General features: G+C 44.0%; 1 protein-coding gene and 1 non-coding gene across 2 annotated transcripts in view; one reads left to right on the top strand and one right to left on the bottom strand.

The window, feature by feature from the left end:
* The window catches only part of eml6 (EMAP like 6), a 46089-nt gene that overhangs the window by 10917 nt on the left and 19972 nt on the right, over positions 1-15200 (bottom strand). The window contains exons 7-31 of the mRNA XM_066647282.1: positions 14441-14576; positions 11863-12064; positions 11224-11361; positions 10806-11062; positions 10508-10717; positions 10252-10419; positions 9765-9871; positions 9412-9512; positions 8821-9007; positions 8289-8394; positions 7861-7954; positions 7599-7699; positions 6667-6869; positions 6358-6469; positions 6108-6235; positions 5788-5929; positions 5236-5388; positions 3520-3651; positions 3276-3364; positions 2569-2736; positions 2023-2224; positions 1755-1881; positions 1587-1665; positions 563-692; positions 117-215 (exon numbers count right to left, since the gene is read on the bottom strand). Coding sequence (XP_066503379.1) covers positions 117-215; positions 563-692; positions 1587-1665; positions 1755-1881; positions 2023-2224; positions 2569-2736; positions 3276-3364; positions 3520-3651; positions 5236-5388; positions 5788-5929; positions 6108-6235; positions 6358-6469; positions 6667-6869; positions 7599-7699; positions 7861-7954; positions 8289-8394; positions 8821-9007; positions 9412-9512; positions 9765-9871; positions 10252-10419; positions 10508-10717; positions 10806-11062; positions 11224-11361; positions 11863-12064; positions 14441-14576 — 3571 coding nt within the window. The remainder of the gene's footprint in view (positions 1-116; positions 216-562; positions 693-1586; positions 1666-1754; positions 1882-2022; positions 2225-2568; positions 2737-3275; positions 3365-3519; positions 3652-5235; positions 5389-5787; positions 5930-6107; positions 6236-6357; positions 6470-6666; positions 6870-7598; positions 7700-7860; positions 7955-8288; positions 8395-8820; positions 9008-9411; positions 9513-9764; positions 9872-10251; positions 10420-10507; positions 10718-10805; positions 11063-11223; positions 11362-11862; positions 12065-14440; positions 14577-15200) is intronic.
* LOC136672507 (U6atac minor spliceosomal RNA) lies at positions 3072-3192 on the top strand. The gene has a single exon (XR_010795885.1). It is a non-coding gene; the product is annotated as a U6atac minor spliceosomal RNA (small nuclear RNA).

The following is a 15200-nucleotide window of genomic DNA, read 5'->3' on the forward strand; positions in this document are numbered from 1 at the left end:
GTTAAGCGAATGGTAATGATTTAAATGGTGGCTGTCTCTCTGTGTAAAATGCAGCATGGTGGAGTTACTTCATACTATGATTATGTCTCATGTAGTCCCCATGAAAATTGTCTTACCTATTTGTCCCGTGGCGATGATGTTTTGGTATTTGGGGTGTTGATTGACAGTGAGGCAGAGGATGTCATCGGTGTGCTCAAGGTAAAAGCTCTGCGTTCCTGTGGAGGTGCAGTAGGAAGAGGGATTCAAAACGGAAGAGAGTTATTAGGAATAATCCTGTAATAAAGCCATTTGCCTGAATGAATAAGATCTTTTTTCTGCTTCACACCTTCTACAGTTTTCTCTAAAAAAGAAATAAACGAAGAGTGCTCTCTGAGTTTCAGATCCAATGATTTGCTGCCAAAGATCTTGATTATTTCACTGAATATGCATCAACAATGTAGGACTATTTTATTATAAATCCTCTAGGGTCATGGTAAACCTGTGCATCATGGCACTAATCAGATGGCACATGATGATATTACTGATCCTGAATCAGTCCTTCATGGGATAAATGTGTGTATACCAGCAGACAAATTCTGAATCACAGCTGCAGCTGCGGTGTGGAAGATGATATCCGCTCCGTCATTGAGGTAGTGCAGATTATTACGGCAGTCAAAGCCTCTGTATCCGAAAACATGATCCAGTGCCAGCTCCTGGGTAGAAACACACACACACACACACATCCAGTATATATGAAGTCCCTGCAGGATGTAAATAAAATCACAGAAATAAATGGACTAAGATCTGTTCATTGTGGAGAAATGCAGCTCTAAGCTCAGAATCTTTTAAGGTGGAACCATATTTATGAGAGAAAACAACGACTGTTGTTTGTACGTGGCTAAAACTGAACTTGTCTAAGTTTTTATTCACTGTTTGAAATACAACAGAAACTCATTTGTAACTCCAGGTGTTTGCTTTTGAAGCACTGTCTCTAACGCAGTTAACCGTCTCCTGAATTTGGAGACATTTCCACCTTAAGTGATCCAACAGTGAAAATCATTCCTTATTTCGGTTTGTGTTTTTCAACGTTTGGAGTTCTCTAAATTGTCTAAAAAAACTCCAGATGGCTCTGACATAAGCAGAGAGAGAGAGAGAGTGAAAGCCTAGCATACTGGACTGAGACGATTGGTTTTTTTGTTTTACTCATTTACAGACACTGGGCCTTTGCGAACACATCAGACCTGTTTTAATCGCTCAAATAGACTGGAGAGCTGCAAATGGCAAGGAAACATCTGAATCTTATAAAAAGTGTCATTATTTTTTTTAAATTACAATCATAAACCTCACCTTTAAAATCTTAGAACGCTTTCTCCCAGAAATGACATGGCTATGAATATTTTACCTAATATATTCATTCATTCATTTACTGTAGCTGCTTCATCCTGATCGAGGATGCAGTGTGTGGAGCACAGGAATCACTGAGAGCAAGGGTAGGAACTCACTATGAACAGGGCGCCAGGTCATCACAGGGCTAAGCTGCCTTATGTTTGCGATAATGTCTTTTGATTATTGTGAGAGCCCTTTAACTGCAATAAAGCATCACAAACCTCTACTAGCTTCTTCTTCTTGGTGACATTGTTCTTCAACAGTTTCTCAGGTAAAGGAGCTGCTCTGCTTACTGGAGGCCTAAACAACACCAAGAAACAGGGTAAAAACAAATTCATTTAGTGGAACGAGGGCATCTCCTTTCGACGTGTTTTCCAAAAAGTCATTACCTCTCATCCACTAGAATTTCCTTCTGCTGCTGATGTGGCTTGACCCCGATCATCTCTCTGATGCTGACCGCGTAGATCTTAGTGGTGTAATCCATGTTCTTCTCTCTGGCCACATCACTGTCGTACCCTACAGACACACAGCGCTCAGGATTTCCATTCACTCACACCCCCAAAGGATGGAACCAATGTCTAAATTTGTAGACCCCCTCTAGCCAATGCTTGATATTGTTTACAGTTGCCTTAAGCACAAAGTCTTAATCACACACACCTCCATCCTCCTCAGCATCATCATCGGACTCCTCACTGTCGACAGCTTTGCTCTCTCGCAGACCAATCCCCTCCCTTGCCCAGATCATCAGCGCCATGTCGGCCCCGCCCACAGACAGCAGCATGGCGTCGTCGTTGGACCAGCGCACGTTTGTCACGTTGGCACTGTGGCCCACGTACTTCTTAAACTTGGCAAACTGACCCTGTAAGAAGCAGCATTGGCATTTACTGGACGCTGGAACAGTCCCAAAGCACACTGCATTCGTAGCAGATGAAGCACACAGATATTAGCATTGATCTGTGCCATAGCAGTGAAGCTAAATATCTCTGAAGCTATGCTGTTAACCAAGATAAGAATTATTAAAAGCTTATATATGGTGTCAAATAGGGTTTGTGGTGGTCATCCACAGCTGAGATGACCTTGAGCAAGGCACCTAACCCCCAAACTGCTCTGGTTCACTCACTCATACACATTTAACAATATATACACCCACTCTGACCAGAAAACAATGTCAATGCATCTTAACGAATACTGTTTGGACATTACCTTGCAGGGAAAGCTGAAGAGTTTGATGAAGCCAAAGTCGTCTCCAGTAGCCAGCAGCTTCCGGTCTTTGGTAAGTGAAGAGGCATTGACGAAGCTAAGCGTGGGCCAGATGCCCTCACAGGTGGGACCCAGGACAGACGTCCACGTGGCCCACTCCAGCTTCTCAAACTGAGTACGTAAATACACACAGACAGTAGACTGAAATGTCTGAGGTTGCTGATACAGTGCTGAGAGAACAACAGAATAAAACTCTTAGGGCCAGAGGTGCGTAATACTCTTGGTGTCTCATTGCTGAACAGCTTGTTGTGGAGCTTCTTGGTGGCTCCATGGACAGTGTGCCCAGTTCGTAGATGGCGCTATATTGGTTTGTGCTGCAATCTTAGTAAAATGAAGTGTATTTTGTTCTGTGACTTTGCTCTATCCTCGGTTGGTAGCTCACTCAGTCAACACATGTCCCCCGAGGGTGAGCTCCCACGTTACAAAAGCATATTCTAAATGTATTCGTGAAACATGAAAGAAGTGAAGGCTCCCCTGGATGAGGATGGAAGACGTCCTACTGGCCTTAAAACCCAGATACAGTTTAGGCATTTTCACCTACTTTGTGGTGTCTGTCTGCAGTATTCTTCAGGATCAAGAAAGTGTTTTATTATATTTGACGTACATCAGGCCCTCAGTGTGTGTTTACTCCTGCTCTGTTTCTTCTTTACCTCAGCGGTGGAGATGTTCTGCCGCCGTCCACGAGGAGCTTCAAAGAACAAATGCTCTTTCGCACCAGTGTTCATTTGCAGCAATTTTCCTACGACAGGAGAAACGGTATTCAACGGATTAAACTGCTCAGGGCCAGCAGTGGATTGATTCATTTACTCAATCACTCGATTGATTACATTTATCGACTCATCTACTGACGAGGATTAATAGCATTAATAAGAGTGGTCTGAATGTGACTCTTACCGCGGGTGTCCCAGTCGATGTGAGTGACGTAACTGGTCGCTCCTTTACAGATACCCACCCTTTTACTGGTCAGTACATTGTAGATGTCCACAAATGAATCATGGGAGGCCACTGCTAGGTACTTTCCAGCATCTAGATGGAGAGAAGAAAACAAAACAAACCCATGTGAATTTATATATATATATATATATATATAAACCATGTGCATCCAATGGTTCAAACATTGTGTCCTGAATGTGCCGTGTATCAGGACGACAATGCACCAACACACACAGCGAGACTGGTGAAAGACTGGTTTGATGAACATGAAAGTGAAGTTGAACATCTCCCATGGCCTGCACAGTCACCAGATCTAAATATTATTGAGCCACTTTGGGGTGTTTTGGAGGAGCGAGTCAGGAAACGTTTTCCTCCACCAGCATCACGTAGAGACCTGGCCACTATCCTGCAAGAAGAATGGCTTCAAACCCCTCTGACCACTGTGCAGGACTTGTGTATGTCATTCCCAAGACCAACTGACGCTGTATCGGCCGCAAAAGGAGGCCCTACATCATACTAATAAATCACTGTGGTCTAAAACCAGGTGTTTCACTTTCACCCCTGTATGTATATATATATATATATATATAGAGAGAGAGAGAGAGTACTGTGCAAAAGTATTAGGCACATGCAAAAATGTTGGAAAGTAAAGATTGCTTCAAGAATAATGGAATGATTATTACTTGAAAGAAAAAGACAACAATGTGCAGTAAACATTAATAAATGAAAGAAAGTCAGTATTGTATGTGACAACTATTTGCTTTTCTTTCTTAAATATATGTCCTAGGTTTATACAGTTTTATAAATAAATTAGATGGTAGTTTTACTGAGCGTCTTAGAGAATCTGCCACAGTTCTTTTAAAAATTTTGATTGTTTTTTCAGGCAAAAACTCAGGAGCCTTATTATGTTTTTTTTATTGAATGTAACCTCTTTTCTAATAATTTGCGTTCCTTACAGACATTAAATTAGATTTTTTTGTAACATTATTATTGTTATTATTGTTAAAGTAAATCTAAAATGTTAATAAGACTCAATAATGCAGAATTCATAAAATAAATATCTATCACAGAATTTGTACTCAAAAAATTGAGAGCAAAATATATACAGGAGGTCCTCGAGTTACGTCAGTCCTGAGTTACGATGTTTCGTGGTTACGACACATCTCCCATTTACTGTATAAAGCCTTGTTTTGACTTAAGTGGTTTTGCGTCGTAAACGTAACGTGAACTTCGTGTTTGGTGTGCGCGGCGCGGCGGAAGAATACACGGTTACGTGGCTCGGGACCGAGGAGGATAGGTGTTAGGAGGAGGATAAGTGCTTACAGTATGTTATTTACGTACAGTATGTACGTATGTTCCGACTTACACCGAAAATTGGTTTACGACGCAACGTAGGAACGGATCAACATCGTAAGTCGAGGACCCCCTGTGTATATATGTTTTTATATAATGTTTGTGTAAGTTATAATTCATGGTGACTTTGTTAAATTTAAATTTTAAACTCTTAAGAGAAAGATTCACGTCTTCCATAAAATGCAGCTGTTCCTTGATCAAGGAATAAAGTAGCACTAGGTAGTAATTTTACATCTTCAAAATCATTGAAGATTCTCCACTGACCTGTATTATTAGGCTATATGTAAACTGTCACAGTATGTGAATCACGGACACTGATGTTACCTTGAGAGAACTTAAGGTCAGAGATGATCTCCTTCCTGTGGTGGAAGGTCACCATGTCCTCCAGAGTGTCAGCATTCACAACCAAGAAGCTGCCATCGTTCAATCCCACCGCTAAGGCTTTCCCATCCGGGGAGAAGGCACAGCATCTACCGCCTAAACATACACATGAACATTCATTCCGTAAGTTCTTGTGTAGAACATGAAAAAATGTGAATATTAAAACCAAAATAATAGCTCCAGATTGAAGCTCCACTGTTTGATGCTCTGCTAGAACCTGAGAACTTTGCCCTCTTGTTAAAAGATAGCTTTCAAAAGGCTTTCAAACAGATACCATCAACTTAGCTAACAGAGACCAGTGGATGAATCAATGAGCAGCAAATTAACAAAAGCTACAGAAAGGTAGTAAGCTTGAGTTCCCTTTGAAACACTTCACTGTACAAGAATCCACAAACTGCATGAACAAGAGCGAGAAGCTCACAGTTAAATAACATATTTAGGTGTGGTTTTACAGGGTGCGGTTTCAGAATAATAAGAAGTACAGGATCAGCAGACCTTTCTTAAGTTTGCGGACGGCTACCATCCGGTGATTGGCGGACAGCTCCCAGATGCGAAGTGTTTTGTCGTCACTCACCGTGGCACAGATAGGCAGCAGAGGGTGAGCAGCAAGACCCCATACCTCACCTTCCATATGGCCCTACACACCCACACACATGAATTATTTATGGTTGCATATTGTATTTGGTTGCATTTTCTATTTCTAGCTATCAAAATGATCCCAGACACGTTCGATGGTGTTAAGACCTGGGCTCTGGCTTAAGCAGCACACTGATTGATTTCATGACGGTTTTTCACTGCTGCTTGAGATCTCATACCTGCACCAGTAAAGTCATAGGGCCGCTCTTGTCGATCTCCAGGATCTCTCCATTCTTTGTGCCCACCAGGATATGTCCATGGCCAAGGGTGATCGCTCGGATGGAGGGGTTGTCCTCCAGCAACAGCCCTGCACACACACACACACACACACACACACACACACACAAACGATTACATCCCTATTCTTCAAGCAAATCGACACTGCACTGTGTGAGAACTGAATGGCTCTATTAAGTCTATGAACCACACCTTTAGAGGATGGAGAGAGCGCAGCCCTTTTAATGGCATAAGTCTTCAGACACCTCTCGAACATGTCATCCCACAGCTCCACGATCCCATCCTTCCCTCCCGTCACAAAGCCCTAGACACGGCAGGGACATGAGCGTAAATACGACCCGCACATCAAGCAAGGGATAATCGTGTCCTTTAAAGAAACTTCAAACAACACTCCTTCAGCATAAACAGGCAGACAACTACATTGTGACCCGAACTGGCAACACATATGTAAATGGAATCATGGCTGTGACATCACAACCCTGACAAATAAAGTGGTCCTACCTTGTCCAGAGAGCACATGGCGAACACAGGGCCGTCATGAGCTTTAATGGTCTTCACCAGTGAAGTGTCTTTCCAGATGTAAACATCGCCAGTGGTGGCCCCGGAGAACACCAGGTCCTCTGAGCGTCCGTAACACGCTGACATCATAGTCTCCTGCTTGCCCAGGTTGCCAAATATTCCCCTTTTAAACGTCAAACCTCCACCTTCATTGAAAGATCGTGAGAAGATATGTTCAGGGATATCTTCATACTCTATAACTATACTCCAGAGATAATCCAGCTCCTGTTGTATATGTATTTTAGGTCTTTGTCAATGTCCCATTAACCTATAGCTGCAGAAAGGGTTAAATTACATTCTCTACTCGAGTCCTGTCATAAGCGAGTATTACGGTGCAAGACTCAGGTGCATCGTGGGAGACACCTGGGTGTCAAAAGCGAGTGAGGATGGCAGTAAGATTGAGGAAGGTGGACATAAGGAGCTACTTTTCAAAGAAATGTGTAAGTAATTTATAGTCAAGTTTTCCTCCCACAGTCCAAAAACACACGTTGGTAGGTGGATTGGCGACTCCAAAGTGTCCGTAGGTGTGAGTGTGTGAGTGAGTGTGTGTTGCCCTGTGAAGGACTGGCGCCCCCTCCAGGGTGTATTCCTGCCTTGCGCCCAATGATTCCAGGTAGCCTCTGGACCCATCGTGACCCTGAACTGGATAAAGGATACAGATAATGAATGAACGAATGAATAAAATCATCTGAATAACATGGTTTGGAAATTAACTGCACAACAAGCTGCCAATCATCAGTTCTCTTACGTTTTATCACGGAGAAAAGGGGAAAAAAAACACAGGCAAGTGGGAGGGGGGTAGATTCATAGGTCCTCACCAATGTCAAGAGTCTCAATGTCTGTATGACTTTAAAGGTGTGTCTGACTCCGTGTACCTGTGTGTTGCCAGAACTTGATATGCTTCATCCCCACTGTGACCAGCTTGTCCATGCGAAATGGGTTCCCCTTAACCACAAAGATCTTGTCTTTGTGTCCTCTAGAGAGAAAAAAGCAGACATTTAATTGAACATAGTCTCAAAAAGCTTGTGTGTGTGTGTGTGTTTGTGTGTGTGTGTGTGTGTGGGGGGAGGGGGCGGTGGCGGGTGATGTGAGGTTTGGGGTTATTTTTAGATTCAGTGTTGCATGTGTGTTTCCTACCTTGCTTTGGCTAGCTTCTCCCCCTTCTTCCAGTCCCACAACACTATGGAATGGCCTTCATCAATCCCCACAGATATCAGACTCTTCCCATCCACTGCACACACCACAGTAACCACACGCAGTTCATTAACAAACTCCAGCTACACGATATCTAACCTAGCATTCAGATACGGATCACGTCTGAGGCTTAGTTCCCAATTCTGTTACATCGTCTGACCCAAGTGGGCCAGCATAGCAACGGGAGAAAGAGGAACTGGGAGGGCAGTATTCGCCTGAAAGGATATGGATGATTATGGCATTGTCATAGGCTGTTCATTTAAAAGTACATTTACATTGGGACAGATAAAATGGGTAAAATGACCTATGTACAATGATTTGTGTGGTGTGTATTATTGTCGTGGGGAGTGTTTATGGGTGGGAATGCTAACCTGTGAACTCCAGTGCACACACTCCTCTTTGGTGCTGACCTCTCAGCAAGGACAAACACTTCAGGGTCTGAATGTCCCAAATATGAATCGCTGGGTCTCGCCCCACCTGAACCCACCCACACACACACACACACACACACAAACAACAATTCAACACTTCCCTTACTATTGTAATATTAATAGTTTATCTTTCGAATTTTCATGAACAAAATGGTTGCCATGTGCAGAGATCAGTGGTAGCTGTGTCCATAGTTCTGTGTGTGTGTAAGTGTGTGTCGCACTGTGAAGGACTGGCGCCCCCTTCAGGGTGTGTTCCTGCATTGCACCCAGTGAATCCGGGTAGGCTCCGGACCCACCGCGACCCTGAACTGGGTGAGCGCTTACAAACAATGAATGAATGTTGTAAGTTGTGTGAAAAAGCTGTCAAGTAAATAAATACGCGACTAATTTCTGCTGAATTAAATTCAGAAGTCTGATTCTATCCATTCATATATCACTCACTCTGCCTTGAATCAAGGCAGCAAGACCTCACCTGCCCAGTGGCCACGTAATCCTTCAGCGGGTGGGCAGTGAGGCTGAGGATGTCATCATCGTGACCCAGGTAAAAGCGCTGAGTGTGCTGCTGTCTGTTATAAACCACACCCACCGCAGCCACGTGATACACCACCTCCCCAGTCTGAGTGTAGAAGAGATTATTCCTGCAGTCACAACCCCTGTACCTGCAGAAACAGACAGATATAATACAATGACTACAAGAGAACTGGGCAGCTTTGCAGTGTTAAGATCATCTAAACAATCATCTTAGTTACCACAGAGCTTTTGGGAACCCGGCCCGGTTCTGTTATGTCAGTTATGCCATTGGTGTGCTCCTCAAAGCATGCTGAGCTGTCCAGTGATGTAATGCTAGCAGCAGTTTGAAAAGATGCATGGTCTTGACACGTCTCAAAATATGCCCCTAATGCTTTTAGTGCATCTGGAGTTAATACAAAGTGTGCACCAGTTCCAGCAACGACAGTAATATGATTAAACTGGGTTGCTCTAGAAGAGAGTGTCTGCCAGAATATAAATCTTACAACAAACGCAGGACAATAAATGCATACTGACAAATATGTGGTATTATTACCCGTGGACAAACTGCAGCCTCAGCCCCTCGTCTGGGGCTTTCTGCCTCTTCAGAGAACCCACCAGTTTCTTCTTCAGCTGAGGGAGATCCTCTTTGTACACCTGAGGCAAGAACCAACAAGCATCACCACGTACACGTCCACAGAAGCCCACATCCGTACACAGAAAAACAAACATCGAGGATGGAAAGGGCAACTGTGGGGTAGAGGCTGGTTGGCCAGTCAGCTGTGAAAATAATTACAGCCCGAGGCTTCAGCTACTGAATCACAAACTGAATTAAAACAGCCGCCGGCAATGGAGGGAGCGAAGCATTCCGCCGCGTATGGACAGCTAATGAAAGTGGTGCGGACTTGCCTGCCGCTCGTAGTTCATCTGAGCTTCTTGTTCGATGTCTGAGTCCAGCTCAGGAACATCAGACAGGTCTGAGTCTGACTCGCCGCTGTTAGAGTCGGCGTAGCCCTCTGCAGAGAAACAGCAGAATTAGAACAGGCTTTTTTATTATGTGAAGAAGGGTCATTGTAAAAATGACTGATTACTCATTTAAAGGAACATTAGGTAGGATTTTGACTTTTAAATTGCAGCTTCAAATTCATTGAGATGCTCCATTGACCTGTAATATGGAGAACTGCACCTCTCTTATTCTGATACGCGGGCTCAGCCCTGCAGAAACTGCACTATGTAACTTTTGGATTAAAGTTGGAAACCACCTCCTTGATTTCAGGAGACTGCTGTAAAAGTGAATTACACTCTTCAACTGTAGGGGGAGCCCAGGAGCACAACTAACAAATCTTACCTAATGTCCCTTTAATATTTAATTTAGATCATTACACCGAGTGTCTACCTTGCAGAAGGGGTTCCAGCACACCATTCATAACACCCTCAGGTAGAAACCTCCACTGGAAAACGGAGTGGTCAGCGCCGCCCGTGCTAACCACCCACTGCAGGTCATTTGACCAACGCACGTTTGTCACATGTGCAGAGTGACCTATGTACTTCTTAAATTTGGCAGCTGTGAATTGAGACACAGAAGGGTTAAATTCAAGGGCATCTAATACACATCACATTAGAAAAGCTGCTGGTCCCTAGACCCCTCAGACCTTTTTTTAGACAGGGGAATCTGAAGAGCTTCACCAGCCCAAAGTCGTCCCCAGTCACCAGCACGGCACTGCTGTAGTTGGCATCCACTGAGTTGATGTCGTTGATGTGGGAGTACTTGGGCCAGATGCCATTGACCTCTGGCCCTAAGACACTAGTCCAGGTCATCCAGTGAATCCCTTTGGTCTCCTCTTTTTGAAGGAACTTCCCAGCTACGAAATAGAAAACAAGAAAACACTCTTCTTATCGAGAAGACTATAATGCAGTAACACAAGCCCAGATCTGGCCGATGCAGTCTACCTGGCATCCTGTAGAAGAACCTCTCTCCAGCGCCGTCGTTGGTCTGCAGGAAGCGGCTGTCCACGGACCAGTCCAGGTGAGTGATAAAGCAGGTGGATTTGTTACACTCGCCCACTTTCTTGTAGCGCTGAGCCACAGCGTAGATGTCCACCAAGCCGTCGTTAGATCCCACCGCCAGGTAAGACCCATCCGGAGAAAACTTCAGCTCGTGAATGACCTCCTTCCTGTCTTTGATATGCACCACCTCCGTCATGTCCCTGAGGTGAGACGGGAAGTGATTTGTTTGGTTAAGAGGGCAATAAGAGCACAACAATTTCAAATATATATATATATATATTTCAGGTTTATTTATTTTAATTCAGAAGACAATATTACGCATGTGGAAAATGAAGCCCTCAGTAACGTGTGGATTGTTTACCTGACCCGGAGCACAGTGAAGGAGCCATCCTTCATTCCCAGGGCGAGCTGAGACCCGTCGTTATTAAAGGACACGCTGCGGACGGCCTCCTCCATGTTACAGCGAGCTATCAGTGTGTGATCAGCTAGGCTCCAAAGCCTGGAAAGAAAGAACAGATTCTACACAGTTCTATAATGTGTTTTTTAGCTCTGGGCGATAAGTAAAGGCCTTAGGTTGTCAAACATTGTTTGCTCATTATCTCCTTCCCTTATTTTCCATCACTTCACAATTAGCTAAGATTTATTTTTGGATTTCTCCAATTTTCTCCCAGATTTGAGTCAAAGCCCAAGTGCAGGATTGGATATGCTTCCCCTGAGACCCAAAACGAGCCACCATTTGTTAATCTGCTGCTAAAGAACATCATTAGACAGCTCAACACACTTGCAGGAGAACACTACATGCCCTAATACGTTTACGTTAGCAAACAGACGATCACATTGGTGCTGGGAGGAGTGCGAGGACCACATGCGTTTGTGGACAGCTGTGGTGTGACTGAAGGTTTGCAGCCTCTCAGTGATAGGGTTAGCATCTAGACGGTGGCAGCACTTTGGAACTCAGTTTAACCGTGTTGTAATGAAGAGAACCAGAGAGGCCACTGACCGGACAGAACGGTCGTCGCTACCCGTGACGGCGATTTGTTGTTTAGGGTGCAGGTCCAGCGCCCACAGCTCTCCCTCTGAGTGACCTTGCATGACAAGCACAGGCTTATCTCTGTCCCGCACCATCACCTCGAAAATCTCACTGTCCTGCGTCCCGGCCAGGATACGGTCTGCCTTCCAGCACACACTACGTATAGAGAGACCTTAGAGAGAGAGAGAGAGAGAGAGAATGTAAAAAAAAAAAAAGTAGTAGTAGAGAAATGCCAAAGGAATAAGAGCATTAAAGAGCTGCGGGAACCAAACGTCACAAAGCGTAAAGCAAACAGAACAGCCCTTTAAAGATGCTGAGCACAAATTAGCAACTCCAGAAGGATCCCTCCACTGAAAATGACAGTTCGAGTGTAAAATTCAAAATATGCGAGAGCAAATCCAAGCACGCATGAGAGAGTTTTAAAAAAACTGCTTCATTAAAACTGTAGCTTTATCTGTACCTAGCAATTACTCATATTCAGAGATGTATGGGCAGAGAGAGACAGACAAAGAATAAGTAAAAAGAGTGAGTGAGAGAGAGAGAGAGAAAGAGAGAGGGAGTAATGACTCAGTAATCACAAGCTTAAATCATTGCTGCTACTAAGAGACACTTCCATCCTAACAATAAGTCATCCTGCATCACACAATTCTGCTTTAAAGAGCCCATTTCCTAAATATATATATACATCCATCCATCCATCCATCAATCCATTATCTGTAAGCGCTTATCCAATTCAGGGTCACGGTGTGTCCAGAGCCTACTTGGAATCATTGGGCGCAAGGTGGGAATACACCCTGTAGGGGGCGCCAGTCCTTCACAGGGCAACACACACACTCACACCTACGGACACTTTTGAGTCGCCAATCCACCTACCAACGTGTGTTTTTGGACTGTGGGAGGAAACCACAGCACCCGGAGGAAACCCACGCAGACACAGAGAGAACACACTACACTCCTCACAGACAGTCACCCGGAGGAAACCCACGCAGACACAGGGAGAACACACCACACTCCTCACAGACAGTCACCCGGAGGAAACCCACGCAGACACAGAGAGAACACACCACACTCCTCACAGACAGTCACCCAGAGCGGTAATTGAACCCACAACTTCCAGGTCCTGGCCCTGGAGCTATATATATATATACACACACAAACAAACACACACAGACAGACACACAATACTTTCCTCAAAGTTTTAATTTTCCAACTTTCTCTGATTGGATGTCTTATATTTTGCCTCAGGTGGGCTGAGACACCCCGTATAACCCTTCAGTGTGAGTGGGCGGGGCTACAATGTGTAGACTGAAAAATGTGGACTGTGTTGTAAATGTGTTGTTTTTTTTTGTGATGTGACAAAAACAATTCTACTATTGCTGGGCGATATGAGCGCAAATCAATATCACGATTAATTGTACATTTTACCACGATTACGATTAATGAACGATTATTTTGTTTTTGTTTTTTTGACCCTCATAGTTCAGTCTCGAGGCTTGTGCTGTAAATACGCTCCACAATTAAAGCTGGGATGTTTTTCTAATGTCGCTGGGAGCTTGTTCCTCTCTTGTTTTTTGAGCACTGTTGACTTAATTATAGTCAAAACACAGCACGTTTAAACCACAGATGCTCGAGTCGCTTAGTCGGCCTCTGACTTTTGGTTGCTTCTATGTGGCAGATAGGGGGCGGCGTCACGTGACTACAGCTTGGTAGAGTGGTTTTAAAGGGACAGTACATGAACACACAGTGGGGACATAACAGAATAATAATAATTGATAGAATCGATACAAACAAGACTATGTTGATTAGAAGTTCTGAACGCCGATTTCAATTAATTTTCGATTAATTGCCCAGCCCTAGATTCAGCTTGTTTTTGAAGCTTATCTTCCGCATGTGGCCTGTGAGGAGTATGGAGCGGTATCTTGAAAAATGAAAAAAGTGAGAAAAATGCTGGGAAAAATAGAAATATAAGCCCTTTAATACACAAACCTTTGAGTGTGCACCTTTCACCCGCAGTGTGTAGTAAAGAGGCGGTGCCCTACTGCCTTTTTCAGCAGTTTCTAGTCAGGGCTTTCAGGGATTAATGAGATTAAAAGCACAGGGTAAGTGTAAGGGGTGGGGGGTTTGGGCTCTACGCTCTGCTGGCTTGTTTAGATACGGAGAGGCCTTATTCTCGCCGACTGGATCTTGTGGATGTGTGTTGTTGTTTTATTCTTTTTTAAGTGTCTGAGTGAGGACAGCCTTAACTTTAAGCTGTGTACGTGCTGCTGGTTCCCCCTTATGTTTCATGACAGACCCCAACACTCGCAGCAAACCCGATTACTCCAGGATTTTTTATTTTGTGTAAAAGTCAGTGCTAAAGGATTTGTGTTTGACAAACATGTGGTGGCCCCGGCTCAGATAAGCCCTGTGGGTGCTGCTACTGACGAGTCATTTCCAGGCATTAATTTAGGTCATGTGATGGAAGTATGGAGATACAAAGGGGAAATGGATCTATTTGAAGCTCTTTTTTTGCTGCAATTGCCTGGTCATTAGGAAGGAAGGGATTTACCCTTATATCCCTGCTCTGCCTCCCGGAGGTCAATCTTGGTGATGGGTTTGAAGTCCACGTCCCAGAGCCTCACACATCCGTCCCGCCCACCGGTGGCAAAGCCCTCCTCGCAGGCGTGCATGCTGAAGATCCCAGCCTACACAAACACAACACATTACGCTCCTTGAACCCTGCTTGGATGTTGCAATGTACATTTAGCACAGGACAAAAATTTACAGCAGATATAAATGTGGTGACTTCATTTATGAACAGCCAAAAATACATAGTAAATAAGGTCAAAAACTGACCACTTGGGAAGGGTTGGAGGATTAGTGACACATTTTAATCACTTTAGGAATGGCTTTTGTAATTAACTCATAAGAATGGGGGGTTTGAGCTGGGTTTGAGTTCAGCCCCATTGCTGAACAAAGCCTCTCCAGAACCAAGACGCGGTCCTGATCCTGGCGTACCCTGTGTCCTGGTGTCCTCCCTACTCCCATCATACCTCAGCTAGAGCTGGATGATACGGCCAAAACTGATATCACGATATATTTCTTAATTTCAGTCAATAAAATATAATTCTGATATCGATAGAAACAATAAAAAACCCACGGAATATGACATCACCATCAAACAACAACCTTCTGGCTTTGTCAATATTAATCTTTTTAAAATAACTATTTAAAATTGGCTGCAATGAACTGTAGTGACCGTCAGTCAGTGACAGATGCTGTAAATAATGTGTATTGAAATATTAGAAACGTGTATAAAAATCACAATT

Source organism: Hoplias malabaricus, chromosome 16 (assembly GCF_029633855.1).
Source record: "Hoplias malabaricus isolate fHopMal1 chromosome 16, fHopMal1.hap1, whole genome shotgun sequence".
NCBI classification, from domain to species: Eukaryota; Metazoa; Chordata; class Actinopteri; order Characiformes; family Erythrinidae; genus Hoplias; species Hoplias malabaricus.